Source organism: Diprion similis, chromosome 4, assembly GCF_021155765.1.
Source record: "Diprion similis isolate iyDipSimi1 chromosome 4, iyDipSimi1.1, whole genome shotgun sequence".
NCBI lineage: Eukaryota > Metazoa > Arthropoda > Insecta > Hymenoptera > Diprionidae > Diprion > Diprion similis.
Window position 1 is genome coordinate 13823393 of NC_060108.1, and position 24065 is coordinate 13847457.

At 36.6% G+C, this 24065-nt stretch overlaps 2 protein-coding genes across 3 annotated transcripts; one reads left to right on the plus strand and one right to left on the minus strand.

The window, feature by feature from the left end:
• The first annotated feature begins 1283 nt into the window (after positions 1-1283).
• LOC124405147 (diacylglycerol kinase 1) lies at positions 1284-20454 on the plus strand. Of its 2 annotated transcripts, none has more exons than XM_046879813.1 (20): positions 1284-1674; positions 8104-8405; positions 11660-11800; positions 12537-12661; positions 12846-12980; positions 13052-13304; positions 13437-13598; positions 14067-14189; positions 14565-14614; positions 14677-14751; positions 14835-15072; positions 15162-15367; positions 15816-15989; positions 16053-16344; positions 16549-16673; positions 16740-17027; positions 17560-17761; positions 18322-18503; positions 18615-18700; positions 18786-20454. In XM_046879813.1, exons 3-20 carry the CDS (start codon positions 11737-11739, stop codon positions 18814-18816), a joined length of 2811 nt encoding a protein of 936 aa, XP_046735769.1. In that variant the 5' UTR covers positions 1284-1674; positions 8104-8405; positions 11660-11736; the 3' UTR covers positions 18817-20454. The 2 variants fall into 2 exon arrangements, with proteins under 2 accessions (XP_046735769.1, XP_046735770.1); XM_046879814.1 differs by having other exon boundaries at positions 12537-12625.
• Positions 20099-23445, minus strand: LOC124405150 (NAD kinase 2, mitochondrial). The gene is made up of 6 exons (XM_046879819.1): positions 23219-23445; positions 22580-22874; positions 21631-22011; positions 21423-21507; positions 20946-21207; positions 20099-20834 (listed from the first exon to the last, which is right to left on the minus strand). The coding sequence occupies exons 1-6, from the start codon at positions 23253-23255 to the stop codon at positions 20602-20604; spliced, it is 1293 nt and encodes a 430-aa protein (XP_046735775.1). The 5' UTR covers positions 23256-23445; the 3' UTR covers positions 20099-20601.
• Positions 23446-24065: the final 620 nt, after the last annotated feature.

Sequence of the window (24065 nt, forward strand, 5' to 3'; positions counted from 1 at the left end):
AAGAAAAATACACGCTGAAAAGAAAAATAGGATAATGTCGAGGCGGTGATTTAAGTCGAATTGGAAATTAGACTGAAAACCATCAAGAACAGGGTGTTGTTCATTCTGTTTTTAGTGTAATCAAAATCGAGATTAAAATATACTTGCGTACCCGCGTATAACTATATATATCGTGTATACGGTAAGCAGGAGCAGCTGTTATTTTGGCGCGCTCGTTAAAGTTTGTTTTAATCGTTGACGACGGGTAGCTTTTGAAATGGGTCAAAAACCGTTGAAAATAGAAGTTATCGGTACGAAATTGAAAAGATTCGGGCTATTGTTAGCTCGGCGTGTATAACGGTTACGTGTAGTTGGCGCGCGTTTCAAACGATTCATCTATCTGACACGGTCACGGGGTCGAATGATCCTGGAAATCGGGCGAAAGTCTGCGAATCTACGTAGGTGAATAAGAAAAATGTGGAAAAGTTAAGCTACGTTGACGAATTTTGGCTAAAATTAGAGAAATTTATTATTATTTTTCGTTTTTTTTTTTTTTAGTTGAAAAAAGAATGCAATATTTCATTTTCCTGGACGGTTGTGATAATTTTCGTTAAATTTGTAAAGCTTAAGATCCGTGTTTATATATTTGATCTGTGATTTAGACTAATAATATTATTCCCCGAGACAAATGGAACGAAAACAAGAATTTTAAGCGCTGATGTAAACGTGAAAGATTGCGCGGATGGGAAATTCAGCTGTTCGTTCGTAACTGAAATTCGAAATACATGTCCGCGAATTAAACAAACATTTGATTTTACCGCGCGACGCGTTTCGACGTACGTTCAACTTTTGATTGACAGGGTCAAAATACTCAAACTTCTCTTCCGTATGATTAAAAATAGACTTTCCTTCGCACGCTTCGCCTACGCGCTATCCATGAACGTATTATCCCCGAGAGCTTTCTCTCGCAACGCGTCGTTATTCAATTCGTAAAATGAAAATCGAACGATCAATCCGTTATTCGAATAATTCAGCTTTTAAACGAATTTCAAACAACGTTTTCTACCTATATATACCTACCTACTCTGGTACTCTCAGGTTCGTCCAATGGCAATCTATGGAATACGCCTATTTGAAAAGGGAAGAACAAATGAATTTGAAAATAGATTGCGGACTGCAACGGTACTAACGAGTCCTGAATTTCGGGGATTGAAACAGCTGATAAACCGAAGCAGGTAGATGGCGCCGCAGTTTGTATGTATGTATGTACTACACTACGGACTATCGGATCGAGATTCCCGAATCCCGATCGTGTCAGTCGTGCCCGATCCGCGTGGGAATCAAGATAGTGTCGAAGATCCGGAGTTTCCGTGCACAGCCACCCCGCGAGATGACTATAATCGAGGAATTTGCCGTGGTAGAAGCACCGTCGTAGCAATATTGAAAAGAGCAGTAAAAATCCGTCCGACAATTAAACAATTAGTGAACTAATACCGTTCCTGAAATTTCCGGCGCACGAGAAAAGGACCCCAGCATCCTTGGTTACCCGTCGAAGGCACAACCCCTAAAACCGTGACTTAAAATGTAGCATCATACCCATATGCGACTGACCGACTCGATATAATTGAACGCAGAACCGAAGTGCAGGCGAGACCGAGGACCAGGAAAGAAGAGAAGAGAATCGTCTCTAATATGGTAATTAATTGTAAGAGAATACCTACATATAGAGATTGATGTTTTCGTGTATCCGTTCCACGACGCCCCGTTTACGGTGCGTATATAGGTACGAAGTAATCAACCAAACACACCGGAACTATTCAACTATCGCAACGTATTTACAACTGCACTGCAACGAATATAGTCGATGATTATAATCACCTGCTTATAGACGGTTGAATTGAGCGATCAATCGTCAATTGCGTACGAAAGGTTCTCCCCGAATGATTGAAAGCAATTAACTCACGTCAACAATAACCTCACAATTTCAAAAGGATTGAACGACATCGAGTAGATATATATATATATATATATGAAGATTGTCGATACGCTTGAATTTCTCTCCCTCTGTCTCTCTCTCTCTCTCTTCTTTCACCCTGCAGCGAGAAAGAAAGAAAGAGAGCGAGCTAAGCGCGGAAGGGAGGAAAAGAAGGATGAATCGAGCGAATGTAGATCAATGACGCGAATATTTCCGTGCGGCGTTTGGGGTTGCAAGGACCCGAAGGGTGGGGGAGTTCCGAGTGCCTTTCCGCCCGACCCTTACCTAGGTCAACGAAGTCAGGTCCACAGGTTTCTAAAGGATCGAGAGCCGTCCACCAGCTTCGTCAAAGCCACCTCTGAACGGCGATTCATATCTGATTTCACCTGTAGCCGCCGCAATAAATCCCCTCGAAAGGGCAAAGACGTCTGCGGATCATTGAATCGACGACTACCCCCTCCTTCTATTTTTACTCACATTTTAACCCTCGAGCCTTACACGTGCCGTCATACCCGCACACCTATGCCTTGGCAAAATTTATCAAGACCATCGTTGTTACACTCTCTCCCCCCTCCTCCCCGTCGGCGATCCTCAACCCCCACACAACTCGCGGGGCGTGACGGCCCCGTCCATCCTTTTCCCTCATTTCAAGGTCAAACCACGCAGGAACAAGCCGACCCAGAGGGAGCTTTCGGGGTGCGATTGAGTACGCGAAAAAGCTCAGGAAGAACGCGAATGATGATTACTGTCACTGAAAAAGATCTTGTATTTGTAAAGGAAGAAAGAAAGATGAAAAAAAAAAAAAAAAAAATAGACGTTGGCCTGATGTGATCAAGAACGTCGCAGTCACTGTTTTTTTTTTCTCCCCTATTTTTGGTGTAAAATCGAATATTTTTGGTGAAATTTTTGTTAGTTACCTTTCTTTTTCCTTCTTTCCAGCTTCTTCACGAATTTGCACACTTTTAGAAAATATTTTTATAGATCAAATACGTGTCATAGAGTGTATATCGCGATACTGCAGTCGTAATCTGAGGAAAATATTTGGACTACTTTGGAAATGTTCAATCGTTGTCAGTACAGTATTTTTTCTTGATTGTTTTTTTAAACAACAAGATGTCGGTATTAAAATTTTATACTTAGAAAATTGATAAAGTTTTCTTACTAATTGCAGAAGAAATGATTTAGAAATATATGTAACTTTTTCTCGTATAAAAAAAAAACACTAGAAAAGTGCCGGAAGATAATCTCGAGATGAAACTTTCGAATACAGACGTCGTTATCATCTTAATAAAAAGAAAATTGTATTCGCCAGCATTTTTATTCTTGTCGATTCAAAACGTCTTATTTTTTTTTCGTATCCATGATCGAATACATACACATCAGTTCCGAAATTTGGAATTTTGTTTTCTCCGTTTACATTTCACTCTTTACTTATACTCCGTACTTTTCGTTCAGATATTTTACTTTGCAGTTTCTAATTACAAAAGCAGCACAACGCGCTTATGCTATATATATATATATAGGAAGTGCAGTTTTCGTGACCATGTGGTTTCGTAGATATCAGAAATTTTTCGTCGAATAATGGTCATCGTAGAAAATATTTTTTATTTAAAAAACATGTGATGCAACGTTTCGAGAGGCCGTGGCCAATCATCTTGATTGGAACAATGACCATTATTCGACGAAAAATTTCTGATATCTATATATATATATATATATATATATTATAAATTTTGTGCATTTGTACAAGTAGATCGTTCTCATGATACTTGCGGATTTTATTAATTTAAAAATAAAACACCGCGAGTGGGCGAAATTCTGATGCGCGAATCTACGTTATTCGTGTGCACACATGCTGCCTTATACAGGTAAAACGCGTGAACGATTGCGAGCGATTTGCACGGTAAGGAGCCGCCGACAGGGGGAGGGGCGGGCGGGGGGGGGGGGGGGGGGGGGTAAATCGAAAGAGAGAAACTATGGTGTGGGAGAGTGAGAATGAGAATGCGGGAGGGTTGATCGGGAGGGAGAGAAATGATGCGTTACCATGGATACGTGCGAGCCCGGAATAGCGACGATTTGCGTTGCGTTACGTTACCATATACCTATGTATATTCACTTGCAGGTACCTACGTATGCATAGAGGTATGCGTGTGTGTACAGCGTAACTACGTTTCAATTACTACGACTACATTGTATACCTATATATACGCATCGTATCCGCGTACATACGACTCTTCCAGGGTGCCAATAATAATTGCATCGTTTATTCGGAGTGACGAGCGATGGCTACTGAGCTAAAAATAGTCGATGCATCGATTAATCGGGTGCAAAAAAATAACCGAACACGACTCCTATTTTTTTGAAACGGTGCTGTTAGAACCAAAATTTCGTAAATTTCAGCATACAGTCGAATAGTTAAAAAGTTTCTTGATCATTTTTATTGTTTGATTCAAAATATTGTTTAACGTTGGTGAAAATATTCGTTTATCTTTTAATTGTTTTATGAAATGGGTACTACTCGGCAAGTAAGATGCGAGTAAAAAACATAAATCGATTGTGAGGAAAAATAATTGATTATATTTGATTGATTTATTTTTGGTCATTCTTAATTCGAACGCGTATTATCCTACACGTTACTCCTTCTGGATCAGACGTCATTTCACCCTCACACTACTATAAGTATGGCGATTATTTACACGGGAGACGGTTTCATACAATATTTGAAAAATATTATAAAATTTTACCAGAGGGGGAGAAATAATGTTTGCGGTTATAATATATAATTATATAGCACTAAAATATTTAAATTACACGCGATTGATTGAGTTCAAAATTGTATTTAGCAGCCAGAGTTAGCAGCCAAAAATGTCAAACTTTTTGGAAATAGAAAAATGCAGTCTAGTTTTTTTCTCATAATTCTATAAAACTATTAGGGGTTCAAGGTATACAAAAAAATCTCGTTTTTCGGACATCATTACCTTATTCGAATGAACATTAGAACGTTTGGCTGTTAAGTCTGGCAGCTAGCTTTAGCCTCGTATTTTTACACACCTTTAGGTAACTATATATATCATACAATTAAATTGAAAACAAGTTTTTAGCACACGTCGCGATTTATTGGCTTTCGTGAAAAAAATTACGGGTTGAAACTCGGTACTGATAAAGTTTTTTTTTTACCAGTTACGAAGTGTACTATTCGTGTAAAATTCTTGTTCGCAACTCTAACAAACCTCATCATGCACCGATCTAAATTGGTATGTGTATTTTTTTTTAGCTTAATATCTTATTTAAAAATAGATTTTCGAGTGTAAAATTGATATAATTCCCGTAAATACAATTACCGAGTGTAATTAAAATAGAAGCTACGTACTTATGTGTAATTATAATGTAACTGTTGACAGAGAAAAATGAATAATACAAAGAAAAATATTATCGCCTTACGAAAATTTAGAATTACGCTTGCGGGCAGTGATCAATGCCTATCTAAATTATGAATCAACGACTCATATAGCTATTGCATTTGTTACGGAAAAATTTAACAATGTTCAGTCGGTACATCGAAATCATCATCAGGGAATTCTATTATCGTTTGCAAAATCTAATAAATCTGATAAATCTGAATATTTCAAAGAGAATAGTTAATTTTCAGAGAGATCAGTCGAATCATGTCGAAGTTAGTAACATTATTGCAATGATTCATGCTAAGGAAAAGCCGTTATTCCGCGATTTTGGAATTGGTTGAAATTTAGTTAACAAAAACCTTAGTTCCTTCGAAGTAATTATAAAAATAAGAAACGAATTATTATTTATGGCCTACTTCAACCTCGTTAAGTCGATTCTGTGCTGCCTTGAAGCAAAAAAAAAAAAAAAAAAAAAAAAAAAAAAAAAAAAAAAAAAAAACGGATCCGAAAAAGTGATTTGTGTCTGACGTACGTGATTTCATTGGTGATTTTCCAATTTCGGCAATCGCTGTTCAATCGACGCGAAACTATAATTGATCTCTGCTGATCTGCGTATTCTTGCAAGTAATTTTAGCGCAAGGCGCCGCCTCTGATTGTACAACGTGTCTGGTTTCCGATCGAAACTTTGATTTTTGACGAGCTAAACAATGATCCTCATATCAGAAGTAAATTATTTCGCATATCCGTGACAAACGTTTTTTCGTCTGATTCTTTTCCCTTACCAAAAATCGATAGAATCCTACATTTTTTCTATACCTAAACCCCAGCTGCGAATCGATTCAAGTTCGCTTTACAGTAGTTTGTACGTGTTGCGCCATTTTGCGATTATTTTGGTAAAGACCTTGCTTGTTTCTTATCTTGGTTTCACATTTGTCGATATTCCTTTTCTCTCACACGCAGGCGTAAATTTTAATCCGCAAAAATTGCTCAAATTTAGGTTGGTTCGTATGCAACTTTTTGCACATAAATACTACTTGAAAATATTGTCGCCTCGCTTCGCGCACGGAAGTGAAGAGTTTTTCTGCCCGCACAAACTGCACACTTACAGCCTGTGTATAAGATACCCCTTCATCACCGCCGCACTCCTCATTTCAATTTAGTACTTGGCAAGAATATTCAAAACAGATGGCATCGCGCGGATTGCCCTCATTAACTCGTTTCAATATCCACACGTTCACGGACTGCCGCGTTTCCCGTTGAAAATATTTACCTAAAACGATCAACAAGTCCTTAATCAAACCTTAAAAATTTTCCAAGATTCTCTGTAATAATTATCAGGAAACTTTGGAACAATCGCGCGTGAGAAGAACACATCGGGGAAGAGGAAAAAGGTAGAAATAAAAACGATCAAACGAGAAAGGAGAAAAGCTGGTATATATAAGATAGGAAAAGGGTTTCGAGTAAACATTGAAGTTGGGTGGAAAATTGGGGGATGGACCTTTGTTAAATTACGTGTCGTGTAAACGCCCACCACTGTCACACGTGTAGCGCTGCTCGAATATACGATGCTGGATATACTATTAAACGATCAATTACACCCTGGTCCTGTTCGGAATTACGTATCACAGCGACGACTCGTGTAGGGGAGGCACGAAAGGACGTTGAAGCGTACAGATAAGCTTACAAAATTGCCAATTTCGCTTCCTCATCTCTTCGCAGGTGATCAGCAGAGAATATAACACCGACAACGTTTCACATGGTTCCTTATTCATCGTACAAATCTCTGTAATTTTACCAACTTTTTACAAGTTTTTCGCCTTTTCTCTAAAGTTCGATGTATCAATGTGAATAATATTATTAATGGACTTTTTCATACGATGCTAATCAATCATGAGTCTCAATCAAAAGTTGGATAAGAAGGAACTGGAAGATCCTTTGAAAAATCTCCAGCAGTGTTATGCCTGTGACAATGATAAAATTTTTTAACACAATGACAAGCTAATTGTTATCAACAAGTTTACCAAAGGTTTTATTATTTATCAAAACGTTACTGGCTTTTGATTCGGACGGTGATTTAAGTTAGAATCTTGGTAAATATTTCTCGGGAAATATTTTCACATTTGCAGCTGTGTTTGAAAAATCAAAGTGAATAAATTTCACGAAGAAAGCGTTACGCAGTTGCAAAAGGATCGACACACTGTAGAGACAATGGCTGACAATGGGGCGGGGTTGAAATTCCAAAAGGGGGAAATTTCGAAAAGACAAAATGCTGAAAGGGCGCTACTCCGACAAGTGCGAAAATGAAAAGAATTAAAAATCTGAAACATCGAAATTCCGAATGATCGAACATTTTCACTTCTGTGAATTTCTGGCTTCTCGAAATTTCACCACTTTGATCTTTCTTTGTTTTGGATTTTCGATACTTTCGCGTCCGGGTCATTCTGATTTTTGGTTTTTCTGATTTTTTACACCTACTCGTTGAGTAAATTTTAATTTTCGGAACTTTGCTCTATCGTAACTTGAATTTTCGGAATCTTGCATTTCGGAAGCTTGAACCGACCATTAAAAACTTTGCCGTTTCTTCAAAGTTTGATTTCTTTACTTCAAGTTCCGCCACCGAATAAATCAGAATTAGGCACCTCCGGAACTTTTCAAATTCGCAACTTCAACCTCGCCCCGAGACAATGAGTACATCATATCCGTCAGTAATAACACGACGACGAATGAGTATTTTCACTTGGATTTCAGTAGTAATCTCGGAGAGGCGGTGAGACGAACCTTTTGGCGATCGGTTCCTGCGCTGGAGAGGTGGATGAATGTTGTACCTGACCTGCAGCAGTGGGCTGAATCCGGGTATAATTGCGGCGAGGATCAAGGTGTATAGAATGAAGCCGAAGTCCTGCAAGAACGTCGTTCACAGTATATTGTACGCTGGCGTTCAGTCGAAGAAAGCCCATCGCAAGCGGAGCCTCAGCCGAGAGATATGACGGTTTCGGGGAATATTTTAACCTACGAATAGCGATAGAAAATAAGGGAATTATCTTATCAAGGTAAAGCGTTCCTTCTCTTCATGCGTTAATTTTATTCCAAATAATATTTATTCAATATTTATTTCAAGTACAAGTCAGGGAATTGTTTTACGAGGTTTTAGACGTATCAACGAAAATACGTATTTATTCTTCCAAAGTTCGCGTATTTAAAAAGAAATTTGTGAAGAATTAATTCGTTTACTAAAACGTGACGTAAGGATACCTAATGTATATACCTATATGATAAATAAAAATTGAACGAATCGAATAACATCATGTTTTCAGTTTGAAAAGAAAAACTTGATTCTATTATCAGGATGTCCAGTATTCATGGAAATTATAGAATCAGGGAAGTCTCAAGGAATTTTATATGATTTGATATTGAATTTTATGTCGTATCTGGAATATACTAATTTTCATTTGAGGTTCATAAAAATTTAACCATTTGGTGAGAAGAAAACAAAAATTTTCTTTCAACTTTCAGGCAATGGTCACGAACGAGCCCTGCAGATTTCTTAAAAATTGATTCTTGTCTAGAAAACCTGGAATTCTGAGGAAATTACGTTTTCACAAATAACTGGACACCATGATTATACTATTAAAATTTCGAGCCTGCTAATTTTTTCTACAGTTATTCTAAGACGACGCGACGGTGCGAATTCAATTCTATTCGAACATAGGTACACTTCTTTCAATCTCGGTTACACGTTCATAGCCGGCGAATTTTTTATCGTGCGAAAACCGCGCAGCTTTGGCGAATTCAAAGGGGGCGAATCTGTGTGACGTAGTACCGAAGCTCTGAATACAATTTTTTTCCCCCCTCTTTACGTCACCGGATTAACGCTGGCTGCCGAATGATCCGTGACAGTATCTTCGCCGAAGTCGGTTCTTTGATCCTAAAATATTTATCGCAAGCACTACTGACGCCAGCCGATCCTCTCGCACGTCTTTCGCGGCCAAACTGTTACGGACGTTAATTTGTGTACAGTGTATATACATATACGATGTAGGATATTGAGATTTTTGCAACCTGAAGTGAAGTACCTGTAGAAGTTGCGGTGCTCATGCCTTATGTGTGCGAATTATTTTCAGATTTTAAAATTCAATTTTTCTTTTAAATTTTAATCACTCGTGTTCTTTTCTTTTTCAAATTTTCTTCCATTTCATTTTACTCTCATCTATTTCATGTAAAAAAATTGACCACGATAAATTTAATTATTCGAAAGTCTTAGACCGAAATTTAAGAATAAGAAAACTTTCGTCATACATTGACGATTTATATTAAGAAGAAGAAAAAAATAAAAATCACATTTCAAAATTTTCAGCATTTGATTTTTGTTCATCGTTAAAATATCAGGAATTCATCACATAACTTTTAACGATCCGAATAATTTTCAAAAAATTGAATAACCTCTTGAAAGACGAAGTTTCAAAAATTCTACCACAATTACGTTTAAAATTCAAAATTCTGTAAAAATTGTAAAGTAATATAATTGAAATCGTCGAAAACGATTCAAGCTTCACGTGTGTATAAAATAAAAGAATCAAACGTTGACGGTTAAAGGTTGAAAGAATAATAATTAACGAAGGCTGCAAGGTGTTCGCACCTGCATCAGCTATTCGCTTGACCTAAAAAATCCAAGCATTCCCGTCTTCCTGACCGTATTATGTTTACGCGATCATCGAGCTTGCACGGCAGGACAGCTTAACTATAGTCTACGCGATGGCTGGTACACCTACTACGTGATCTAAAATTGGAAGATTATTTGTTGATCGTCATTATGTAGCGTATAAGAACTTTTCATCGGCGTTCAAAGTTTGTAAACATGTTCAGGAATCTGAGGCTCTATTTCAGATCCAGTATAACGCCGGTGTGTGTGATGTTACAGAGTTTCACACGCGGCCAGGTTATACAAGCGGAGATCTATGCGCTCGCTTGCTGATCAAGCCGAACGATATATTTTGCGAGAATACACAGCGTACATTATCGCTTAAAACATTGCGAATTATACAATCGCTCCATCACTGTTTGAAATCATTTGTGTAAATATTATATATCTTTTTTTTTCTTTACGTTACAATTTTTCTCTCGATATCAACATGCCTCTTGGTGTTCATTAATTCACATTTCGTAAATACCTGTAATTTCTCTGCAAAGTGTGTCTTAGAAGCGGTGAATTTAAAAGCCATTTACATTGCACGATTAAAATTTTGATCATTCGGCTGAAAAAGATAAAAAAAATACGAAGTCTACATTTTTTGATTCTCAAAATCGCTTGACTATAGACTTCAACCGGTTACCAGCTGTTTGGCATTAAGCACTTTGTCGTATTTCCAGTGTCATATTAGCATCACTGACAAGTATTCATTCTGTTTTCGAGACACGAATCATAAGCTTGAACCAAGCTTAACAATTATTGGCATTACATTTATTCACGCTCTTCGAGGTTTACGGCTAATTGAATAACGCTCCTCTTCAAATGTGACTTTAAATTGCATATTAAATTCTCTAAATTACACACTATTGAATTTTTACAAAAAATAAACCCCATAACTGTTGCTTTATTATTAATGTCATTCTTACGCTTTTAATAAATAGGAAAGAAATGTACAATCTGCACTTATTGTGTATAATATTATACGCATCTGTTACATAAACCACGATCAAAAGGGGTTTTAATTTTTACACGTATATATATACACATATACACACACGCACGTGTCTAAGGCTTATCCTTATAACGGCTGTGTTTTCAACGTTACGTCACGTCTGATATTTCCCTGCATGTCCCTTGTTTTTCTGCCCTACAGTAAGGGTAAATCCCGGTGGAAGCTCGTCACGCAAAAGGCCGTGCACGGAATGGGCAATTTTTGTTTTCCCATATCCCCCCCTCCACTCCTATATATTTTTTATTAACTTTTTTTTAAACCTCTTTTGCCTTCCGCTCATCACGCAAACGAGTATCGTCCCGGGTATTACGAACATGTATTCTAGGACCAGAAGAAATTGCGATTACCCTATGACATAAATCGCGTAACTCATCCTGGGCGGAAATCGTTGAATACAAGCTTCGTTCGATACTCTTTCGCGTTTACTTGCGATTACCTCCATTCGCGGATGAGGCGTATTCTCGTTACTCGGGAGATTGAGACTTGAATTTATACGTGGAAAAGTACGGAATAAAAAAATAAGGGAAAAAATAGATTTATTCGACAAGTGAGATACTTCTTTTAATATATTATTAAACAGTTGATTTATTTCTATATACCCGCAGGTTTGCGCGGCTACGGATTTCAAGTTAAGTTTACTGCCAACGAAACAGAAGCAGGGATTCGCGGCATCGAGGCGAGGATGACACTTCAATGGGACAAACTTTCGCCCGCGGAGTTTCAACAACTTCAGGATCTCGCTGCCTGTGAGTCCCACCTGTTACTGATGTAATAATTAATTAGGCAACACGAAACTAAAGTCAGTTGTGTATGTATTTACACATACACAACAATCCAAGATAGTCAAGTATCAGTTTATACATATACAATAGGCTGAAGTATTTTTTGTTGAATCAATTGAATTTTTCTTTCTTTACTGACGGAATTCACGCACGATTGACACTTTTTCATTTTCCATCAATTAAATTCTTCGTCGAGCTTTATATGACTAATCAATTTTCAATCGAGCTAAATTTAAACTGATAAAATTGCATGAAACGAAAAGTATAGTAGATTCAAAATAAGCGGATCAATCCAATCAGAGCAGATGATCTGTTAATTCTTTAGAGATTGAAGTTGATACAGTTACCATGACGATGAATTTTTCTGCAAAATAAAATTTAGTAAACCAATAGAAGGTAATTAATTTTTTATTCTGGAAACTAATGAAATTAACAATTTCTAATCTCCGATTTTCACTCAATTCATAACGTCGTTAACTTCAACTAATTTCCAAGTATTTTAGAGATTGAAATAGATTGAGAATTTATTCCATCGAATCAGTTTATTATAGCTTTTAAATCTTGATTATGTGAGAATAATTCTTTCCACCTGATTTGTTAAGTTTTTTTTTGGCACATGTCACGTTAGATGAACGCATTGTGTACTTTGATGATTGTGAGCATCTAAAATCACGAAAATATTTTTGGAATCTGTTCACAGATTCACCAAGAAAACTGCAAGATGTATTGGCTACGTTTTGCGGATCTACTACCACGCCTGGAGGAGTGCAAAAATACCATCCGGACGGGGTGAGGAATTTTGAATACCCGGAGAACAAATTCAGAGTACAACAACAATCATATTACATGTATTTGAAATTGAAACATTTGATCAATTCCAGTTAAATTTACTCAACATTATCAAACTGTTTCCAGAGATAGAAACACGAAAATGTTGTCACAGCTAATATGACAGTGAAGAGAATGAAAATAACTGTAACTGCGTTGTTCAACTTGTATTCTTTCACAGGACATTGATTATGATGGATTCCGCAAGTTTCTTGACAGCTATCTCGAGGTTGGCGCCCCAGATGAGCTGGCCAGGCATCTCTTCCTCTCCTTCGTTAAAAAGGGGCCAAATGGAAAGGACACGAAGGCGCTCAAGGTATGAACAATCACACCGAGGATAGGCTCATTATTGTGAAAAGAACTGGAGTAAAATAGATTTCCAAAAAGAACATTTCGTTACAACATTGCATGCAGGAAATGGCTGTTCTATCATCGACAACTGCCTGTGCGGTAATAACTTCGCACACAACATCGAACACCAATGTGAACAGCACAGGGCTGACCGGAAGTGGTGGGGGCACATCTGAAAGTCACTGTGGAGGTTCTTCTTTAGTAGATAAATTTCACGGTCTTACAGAGAAGCTCCAGGCTCTCGGGCACCACCGAAGCGACAGTGAAACTTCTGCAAGAGCTCGAACAGGTGAGAGGAGCTTGTCTTAATTGTGAACTGCTTGTGTAGACGTTGAATGTCTTTTCTTGCCTACTGACCATCGATTTAACAAAGAGTCTGCATTCAAGTATACCTTCTGTATTCAACATGCATGTTATTCAGGCAGTGTACATCCTATGCTGACTGTAACGCACACGTCGTACAGCTGTCACGACGTGTTGGAAAAAAAAAGCACAGACAGCAGCCCGAGCCATAGCCAAATGTCCCGAAATTCATCCCGAAAATCTAACAACTCCCTGTTCGTTAACAATGGAAAATTAGAAGGTGAAATTCATACGCATATTTTATTAATATTCTACTAACTCTCCTTGTCTGTCTTAGGTACATACTTTCAGGGTGCTCTACCAGAAAAACCAGGAACAGCCAGAAAATTATTCTGAGTATTTACTGCTCAGAGTCTGAATTTATTTGCACTCGCTTTTGTCGAATTGTAAGCTCAAATTTTATTACAGAATCAGGATCAGATTCTTCATAAAATTTACGCTGTATATGTATTGAAAATTAGTACTTCCAAAACCGTTCGTCAAAAAGCTTGTTTTCCTTTATCAGATATTTTTACAAGTGTCCAATAACTTCAGTTTTGACATGTTTATATAGAATGGGTATGTTTATTTAGAATGTCTGTGATATTTCATAGGAGAACCAGCTCAGTTTATACTATTTACACAATAGCGATCATTACACAGCTCATAGGGAGTAGGTGCTTATAATCAACGTTGCATCATTTTTCAGAAATTAGACACCTCACCAGGAAACAGAGCATGATAGATGTGCACACCGTCAAAGTTAGCTTGAAAGATATCGTCTGCTACCTTTCTTTGCTCGAGGCTGGCCGACCCGAAGATAAGCTAGAATGTAAGAGCAACAATGTACACTATTCACTTTTATTAATAATTGGTGAATTACTCTGGAAGTCAACTAGTCAGTAGATACTCTACTTCCTTTCTTTTCAACACGAAAGTCCCACCTGTTTATCATACTATTCTATTGGATGCACCATCTTTTGCTGAGTAAAATCAGTGAATATGGAGTTCCGCTGACGAGAAGGAAATGTTGCATAAATTTCGTGCACTGAAACTGTTTGTACATAATAAAAAGTATTAATCTCTTCAGGACTCTAGTGACAAATTATTCGATTATTTGATAAAACATACCACAGAGATGATTGAATGAATGTAGTAACATGATGTTTTTTTTAGAGTACATATTTTTGTCTCGCATTCGTTCTAGTCATGTTCCGGTTGTACGATACCGATGGGAATGGGGTCCTCGATCGAAACGTGAGTAGATAACACACCGTGAACGAATCCGTAATAATAATGAATAAAAAATTCGTTTCAAGGAAATCGATTGCATAGTAAACCAGATGATGAATGTTGCGGAATATCTTGGATGGGATGTGACTGAATTGAAGCCGGCGAGTATTATGCTGATCTCTAATTGGAATAATATGTGGTATTACTATCAATAATAAATTTCAGAATGTTATTGTGTTATCAGATTCTACAAGACATGATGATAGAGATCGACTACGATTCGGATGGAACAGTTTCACTGGACGAATGGAAAAGAGGGGGCCTAACGACAATCCCGCTACTTGTACTCCTGGGACTAGATTCGCACGTTAAAGAGGATGGCAATCACCTCTGGAAGCTGAAACACTTCAGCAAACCTGCCTATTGTAACCTTTGTCTCAACATGCTTGTAGGTTTGGGTAAAAAGGGATTATCCTGTGTCTGTAAGTTCGATATTGCGAGCATTAGATCTTTTGCAAAATAATTCCAGCGAATTGTGTATCGTTAATCGTTATTTGTGTGCTGATTTTAGTTTGTAAATATACTGTCCACGAAAGATGCGTACAAAGAGCGCCTGCCTCTTGCATAGCAACTTACGTCAAGAGTAAAAAGACTTCTCAAACAATGGTTCATCATTGGGTCGAAGGTAACTGCCATGGGAAGTGTTCAAAGTGTAAAAAGACGATAAAAAGTTACAACGGTATCACGGGACTCCACTGTCGATGGTGTCAAATAACTGTGAGTAAAACTGCTTTGTCTCTTTTGGTTGGTTCTAAAACTCTCTTTTGAAATTTCGTTCTATTACTCTATTGAATTTTTTTATGAATGTCGATGCAAGTTGAAACACTACTTAAAAAATTGGCCAACATTCAAAGAAAGGATTTGAGAGGTCCGGAATTACTCTTAGTAGGTTTATATTCGTCGATAAATGTATTTCTTGATTCCCTTGCATTTCTCTTTTCTTCTTTCTCTGAATGTCTGTAAACATCAGCAAGTTTGGAGGAAATCAAACAAAATCTGGTAAAAAGTATCGATTTTGACGCACCAAACGTACTGAAAAGTTTACGCAAAAACGTTCTCTATGCAATCTTAAACAAAAAAAAACATCCACAGAGATTTGTAGAAAAAATTGTCGTCGGGATTTTGTGGCGTGAGTTGCTTTTTAGTCCAGTTGTACCTCTTTCAGCTCCACAACAGATGCGTTTCTCAAGTCAGAGCCGAATGTACACTTGGAGAATACGCAGCCCACATTTTACCTCCAACTGCCATCTGCCCTGTAGTTATAGACAGGCAACGATCGTTATCGAGGGACAGTAAGAGAGGCAGTAGATATGGTCCAGACAACGCATCTATCACATCCGTAAGTACTCAATATATATCCTGTTTATTATACTAATTCTAACAATGATACAATTCTTCCCAGAATGCCGCAGCTTCCAGGGGGGGTTCGTCCAACCAGCAGCCTGCGATGTCTTTTCAGATAACATTGCCACCAGGGGTAACGCCGCTCGTAGTTTTTATAAATCCAAAATCTGGTGGTAGGCAGGGTGAAAAAATGCTGAGGAAGTTTCAGTACATACTAAATCCAAGACAAGTTCACAATTTGGCTACTGGTGGCCCGATGCAGGGGCTCCAAATGTTCAAGGATGTGGAGAACTTCAAAGTTATTTGTTGCGGGGGAGATGGGACTGTTGGATGGATATTAGAAACCATGGGTAATGCTTCCCATGCCAAACGAACATTTTTTAAACCAAATTTCACTTGTTGCTTCATGTGATATAAGTGTCAATTTTTTTTGTTGTATCCTGACATTTGAAAAAGATGATAAACAGTTTTCAAAAATTCTTTGTTTAACAATTTGAAGCACAGAACATATTCTGTTTGATCATCATCAACGAATTGTTCGGCATTGTTTTCAGACCATGTCCAGTTCCTACAGCAGCCTGCTGTAGGAGTAATACCACTGGGAACAGGCAATGACTTGGCAAGATGCTTGCGTTGGGGTGGTGGATATGAGGGGGAAGCAATTTACAAGGTTTTGAAGGTAAGGATTAAATTTCTGAGACTTGAAGTGGCGGTGTAAAAGTTTCACATTTCATGCTTTTTACAGAAAATAGAAAAAGCAACGCCGGTAATGATGGACCGATGGCAAATCGAAATGATAGACCAAGATGAAGAAAGAAAACCAAACCAGGATTCCATACCGTACAACATAATCAACAACTATTTCTCTGTTGGTGTTGATGCTGCGATTTGCGTTAAGTTTCACTTGGAGAGGGAACGAAATCCAGAGAAATTTAATAGCAGAATGAAGAACAAACTGTGGTATTTCGAATATGCAACTAGCGAGCAGTTTGCTGCAAGTTGTAAGAACCTCCATGAAGATTTGGAGATAATAGTACGTATATTATTCTGTATATGCACTGTAATATTGTACTCAACATTGTTTTCATAGTTTAATTTCAGGGTGACCACCGGTCAGGGAATTCTTAAATTCTGAAATAGTCAGGGATTTTTGCGGAAAGTCAGGGAATCGTTTACTAGATTTTTTGTTTTCATATAAATACGTCCCACAATTTTCTTAAGCTTTAGATAAATCAGGTCGAATATAAATATTATACCATCGCCGGTATTCTCTTTAAACTTTGAATATTCCTAAATATTACCTCATAAATGATTGTGTGCTTCGGCTAGATGGTACAGTATGAACCGAGTGATAGTTGATTCTTTCATAATAAAAAATTATATGGAAAATGCGTATGTTTTTTTCAATTTGCTATCACCAATTTATTCGAATTGGTCAGGAGAAATTGTAAGATTTTTGTCTGGAGAACCTAGAAAAGTAAGGGAATTTTGAGATGGAGATTTAGTTGCCACCCTGTGTAACCAAGAGTGCCTAAAAGCATATTATATGTTTTGTTTCTTTTCAGTGTGATGACATTCCTTTAGATTTAGCTCACGGACCCTCGTTGCAAGGTGTCGCCCTGTTGAACATCCCCTTTACACACGGGGGCTCAAATTTATGGGGTGAACATCACGCGAGGCATCGCCTTGGGAAGCGTAGAAAACGTCCAGACAAAGAACTGAGCACTAGCAGTTTTAATTCTGTAGATTTAAACGCAGCTATTCAAGGTGCGTTGACAATCATTTACCAACACTCATAATCAGATCGGAATAGATTAAAAACCATTCCATTCACCTGCACCGTCTAATTCTCGTTGAATTGCTGAAACTCTTTAAAGCTGTTTACAATTTGGTAACAGCTCATCTAGCTAAGTAAAAAAGTCTATAATCGTGGGGTGATGCTTATCATGAGTAGCTCCCTTAATTGCGAGCAGCTCCGCCACACCCTTCAATTACCTCGGGGAAAAACCCTTGTTCTATTAATAAACCTGTCGCAAAACGAGAAGCTTATGTGTCTCGGTATACGCTCAAGAATTACTTACAGCCTAGAACGGAGTAGCAATAAAACTTAAAAGCGTGTATATGACTAAGAATCTACAGAGGAAAGAATTCTAATTCAAATTTATGCAAATAGAAATAATCATATACCTAACTTTAATGAATTTGAAAATTGGGAATTTACAAATTGCAGTATTTTATTGCCACCCAGAGAATGAATAATAATAGCTCGCCAAGCTTTATAAGCGTAATTATACTGTTTTCAATTGCATGGGAAATATCTGTTCCAGATATAGGAGACAATCTCATAGAAGTAATAGGTTTGGAAAATTGTTTACACATGGGTCAAGTCAAGACAGGTCTCAGAGCATCTGGAAGAAGACTTGCCCAGTGCAGCAGTGTTAAAATAAAAACTACTAAAAGGTTTCCCATGCAGATTGATGGAGAACCATGGATGCAGGGACCATGCACGGTAAATCTCATTAAGCTGAGGTGTTTTTGCTGGTGTGATAATGGAGTTGATGACGACGATCTTTTTGCAAAATTTAATATATTCGTGTAATATTGAATCTTTTGGTTTCAGATTCACATCACTCATAAAAATCAAGTACCGATGTTGATGGCTCCCCCTCCGGAGAAAAGTAAAGGATTTTTTCGCTTTTTAAAGAGGTAAATTTTTTAATTTCTTCTCTCTCATCGTCGCTGTAAAACTTTCATTAATTTATTATTTATTTCAACTAACGCAGTGTACTAGGAAATGTTGCTGTAATTATTATTGTTATTGAGTGTATGGTAAGATTTCACCCAGGGTTAAAGGCTACAGACATCGGTAAACCGTTGATGATAATATTTCACAATCGAGAGCGAACTATTGAAATTCACGAATGAACAAATGATGAAAAGTGAGTATTAATTAGATACCATACCAATGCACTGATTCAAGTGTAAACATATGCCACCTGAAAAATTTAACGACATCTTGTCGTATGTAAGGAATTATAAATTGCCGACTCTGCATTTACATACAAATACCTAGTATTATATATACCATATTGACTATAGTGATTTTTTGAACTCTCGCTTTTTTAACGGAGTAGATAACCGCAATCAGGTTCAATTTAGTATTTGATGATGTACCAATAGAACAAAAAATTAACACATTCGTTGATAGTACGAGGTCCGTAAAAGTCGCTTTATATCGCATAAATGGTAGCGAAATAGTTATAATAGTATAAGCCGTGTCGATTGGTAAACGGCGTTAGTATAAGATAAAAGTAAAATAAAAATAAAAAACAAATATAAATCAAGAAATAAATCAAAGAGTTTAGAAAACTCCGTCAAATTCAAAAATATATTTTCTAGCTACATACAGATTTAAGTCTCGGCTGATATTTTCTGAATATCTTAGGACTCGTTGCAACCTGTATAGTGAATTAATATCAAAATTAAAACTGAACCGATTGATACTCATGAATTTATATTTATATCATCTATAGAATTATAACAAATATAGCATAATATTGAATAATGATAAAACGATCTAAAAGAATGAATAAATAACAATAATTGATCAGTTAAATGAACAAATAAATCAAAATAAACTGTTGTTTTTATATGGATGCAGACCGGCATCCTGTCCTGAAGTCTGATTGAAAATAAAACAAAAAATGAACGAAAACACAATAGAGAAAGAATATAACAAAGCCTGTCTAGAGAACACTTTACCAATAGTAAAACTCACCAGCATTATCACAGCTATGGATGCATGTGAGCCGAAGTGTATTACAATCAAAAAAATGTACGCGCTCTGTGTAATTGTACAAGTAAAGTAAAAAGAAGAGAAAAAATAGATGCGCTGTACCCATTGTTGCTTGTTATTCTATGTTTATTGTATGGCATACTGAAGCAGGAGATGAAAGTACAGTTAGGCATAGACTGATGTCAGCGTATTTCAGTTAGGATAAATATCAGTATAATATTAGGAGGATTGAAATATTTGATGTGATCACTGACATTTACACTGTGCGTATCAGGAAATTATTTATTTATTTTTTTTTCGCAACTTTCTTCTCATCTGTCGTACCTATGTATGTACAAATTATATATACCTAATTCACGTTGCGGAAAATATTTTTTCTATTAATATAATTCTCTACAATCACGCTTTATAGGTATTATACCTGTAATCAATTAACAAACGTTTACTTTTGTCTTTAGAAATATACAAATTATGGAATGATTATCCGCTGTGTATTTATAATCTAATGATAATATACTTTTTCGTTTTTAGCTATTTAATACGTATTATATTGCATTGTAAATCTCAGATGAAAACGAATAAAGGTGAATAATGAAAGGTCTAATTTAAAAGAAATTGTCCATAAGTAATCAACGAAAAATATGATTCTATGTAAATAAGTATATTTTGAGTTTAAAAAAATGTCATTTACACGTACAATATATTATAAAAAATTCTTTTTGTTTCTTAAATATCATTCTTCAACTAACATAATTTTTCCAGTTGAAAATTAGTTTATTTGGAAATTGATACTATTTATATCACTTGTTCTTCACTCTCTGAGCATAATTGTTCTTAGTGAATCTTCAGGATGGATTTCCATAACTGCAATTGTTCCATCGTTGAAGGGAACAGCGATACCACCGTCTAGTACTAGTCCTGCGTCGAAGCAATGTGAACGAATGATCAGCTTCTTGCAATATCCGCGAGGTTGAATTCCTTTTGGCAATGGTAATGTTTGTCCCACAATCATATCTCTAATTGTGTATGCTATTTTTGTATCCTCTGAAATGATATGAACGTCAATCTACTTGCGGATAATTAGTAAGAACCATGGCATAATAATCAACTGAACAATGGAGTTCATTAATTGTCACCCTCACTGACAATGCTAACCTGCGGGAAACTGCAGTCTTTTATTGTACTCCATTGATATATCCTCAGTTTTTGTACTAGGTTCAATTTTAACATTCGCAAGTTTTAGGACGTCGTCAACAACTTGCGGACTAAGACTGTTGATTGCTTTGTGCCAAGATGTTGAGCCTGTCCCAGTGCTGGCACATAACCCGCAGCTCTTTATTTTGAACCATGAAATTTCGTCCCCAAAATTCACCTCCAAAGTGCTTGTCCTTGCCGACAGTGATTCACCCACAAAGACCTGACAAGATATAAACGGTACAATAAAACAAATCTTTGGTATCATATTTTGGAGGCACTGCAGTCTACCGACAATATCTGTGGAACGCAATGAATGCATTTTTTCTAATTTGCTAGCCTCCAACAAAGGCTAGAAGAGGCTATTATCATCGATGTATTCGAGAATCAATCGTCATTTCATATGATTGAATTTGTCAGTTTGGTAATAAAACATACTTCATTTAAGGCCAACCATGGAAGTCGTCTCTCTTTTGGCACCTCTGCTGCTGTGTCTGCCTTGAATGCGTCATCCACGTAAAACCTGTCGTAAAAAATCAATTCTCGTTTTGAAATAAATACCGTTGGTTGAAAATAGAAATGCAAGATAAATATGAAAACCACCAGCCTTGTGTGATTTAGAATACTTTACAAAAAATTGAATTACCCAAGGATATGGTTGTTCTCTGCAGCAGTATCTTTGTCTGTATATCTGACTCGTTGCTTTTCTTCGCCAGCCACTCGCCACTTTTCATGCATGTGAAAGGGCGGATTCCAAATCCCTTTACCTTTGAGGGTAGTTCTGATTCTACTTCGCATGACATAATTGTAATCCCCTGATCTGAGAAGCTCAAATATCAATCTTATGTCTCTGGTATATTTCTCAGGCAGCATCAAATACCCTTCTGACGATGACGGATCAGAATTTATGCCCATTATACGCTTCTTGTTGTCACGTATCAGATTTGATGAGAATAAAAAAGTTCCATCTCCACCTATCGGTAGAATCAGATCTGCCCAGTCGAAAGTGTTACGATCTATCGTTAACCTAATGGAATGCAGTTAGGAGGTGAGCGAATAAAAATATCATTCAAATTTCAGTTGTATAGACAATAATTATGCATAGTAATAATCCTTGAAAAACATATATCAGTCAAATCACCATATACAGGCGGTATTTTTGTATTCAATTTTTTAATATTTTCAACAAGTAGATAAAGAGAGGATATTATGCTTTCCCTCGTGTGAATTTGTTTAATGATTTTTTATTCATTTCGAGTGTGCCAAAAATATAATATTGAAGTTTAGATTGATTCTTTTACTGAAATTTCTCATGCTCAGTGTTACAGGTTTGAGTAGAGTCTAATTAAAACAAATAATTATTGGCTGTTTTCATCAGGCGTGTCTCTCTGAGGATCAAAAACTTGTTGCAATTACAGCAAATATTGAAGTTAATACTTTCCTTACATCCCATGGCTTTCATCTTAATTAAAAACTACACGATATAATAAAAAGTCAAGTGAGTTTTCGCGAATGAATAGATAAACTATATTTTCCTAAAATAGATAATTGATTACAAATGGCTTGTGGCCTACGTAATTTTTCTTCGTACTTACCTATTTGTTACTCTATATTCAATGTTTAATTCTTCCAACACAGTTTTCGTCTCCAATTCTCTCTTGCGGTCATTATTGTGGCTGGTAAGCAATGCGTCATAATCAGATCCTCTCTCGATAAGTTTCGTCCTAAATTGAGATTCACTCAGATTTGGTTCGCGCAGTCTTTCGAAATAGTAACGTGATACCTTGGTCAATATTAGAACTCTCTTTGGTACAAAGCTGGATTCATGACGGGCAAAAATTCGAGATTGCCTCCGGAGGAGCGCCGAAGTTTTTAAAAATTGAAAAGTTCCTGAAAATAAATCGTAGGATTCACACTAATGGATACAAAAAAAAGTAATAGTGGTCCTAAAAAGTGAACAGCAAAGATCAACTTATCATGTTTCAAACAATTCATATTTTCAAATAATTCGAAATTCAAATTTCCCCGCGCCATGTCTGATATTTATATTCAAGAAGCTGATCTGTGTATCATTTACGTTATCTATGACTTAACAGAACGGCTGATCCCTCCCCCCCAACTGATTCGATTCTTGAATGCCGTCTGCTTTGGTTGGGAATGACAATTTCGATCATAATCTTATAATACGGTTAGGTTTTCGTAATTTATATACAATGTTGAGGTTTTCTACTCACTGCTTACTTTCCTATGCAACAGAGCAAGTGCTGTCATTTTACACGTAAAAAATTATTGAGTACATCAATCTTCGATTACGTGCTTGTCACTTGATTAGATTATTTCATAAAACATTTATAACCTCTGGAGTCTGGATATTGGCCACGCGCAGCAATTGCATTCAGCGCTTACGCCGTGATTAACACGCTACCTAGACTGGCTTTCTTGTAGTCGATAGTAGTGGCTTCTACAGATTGTAGAGACTCTACTGGCTGCAAACGAAAGTAAACTTCCTGCTGATATTTATTTTTATTAACAATAATCTATTCTTAAAGCTCAGTAATCTGTTATTCGACTACTATTAGAGGTGCCGTATGATCGTTACTGCTATTAGCATATTTCAAAACTTTTAAACTTCCTTACTTGATGAATAACTGCATTACTTTGTATGACCTGGAAAAGGATATAATACATTAAGCTGCAATAAAAGTAGACCGTATTAATTGCTCTAGCACTTTTTATTAACGATTTACCATGGATTATTTTATAATCACTCTGTCCATATAAGTTTTATCTTTAAATCCATATGTATAATATGAGATGCTTTTTATCGATGTATTTACGTATGAGTTACAATGATAATTTTTTTCCCGCTTTCAACGCCATTAAAACGTAACAATATTATAATTCTCGTATAATCACAAATGTTTTGCCTTATGCAATTCTTAAAATTTAATGATATTTCACGCACCGTCGTATAAACGTGTGTACGTATAATATTCATCCTCCATATCGTACCTATACGTATATGACTGTTTTTATGTATTAAGTTAATATTTTTAAACGACTAGAAACGTCATTTATCGT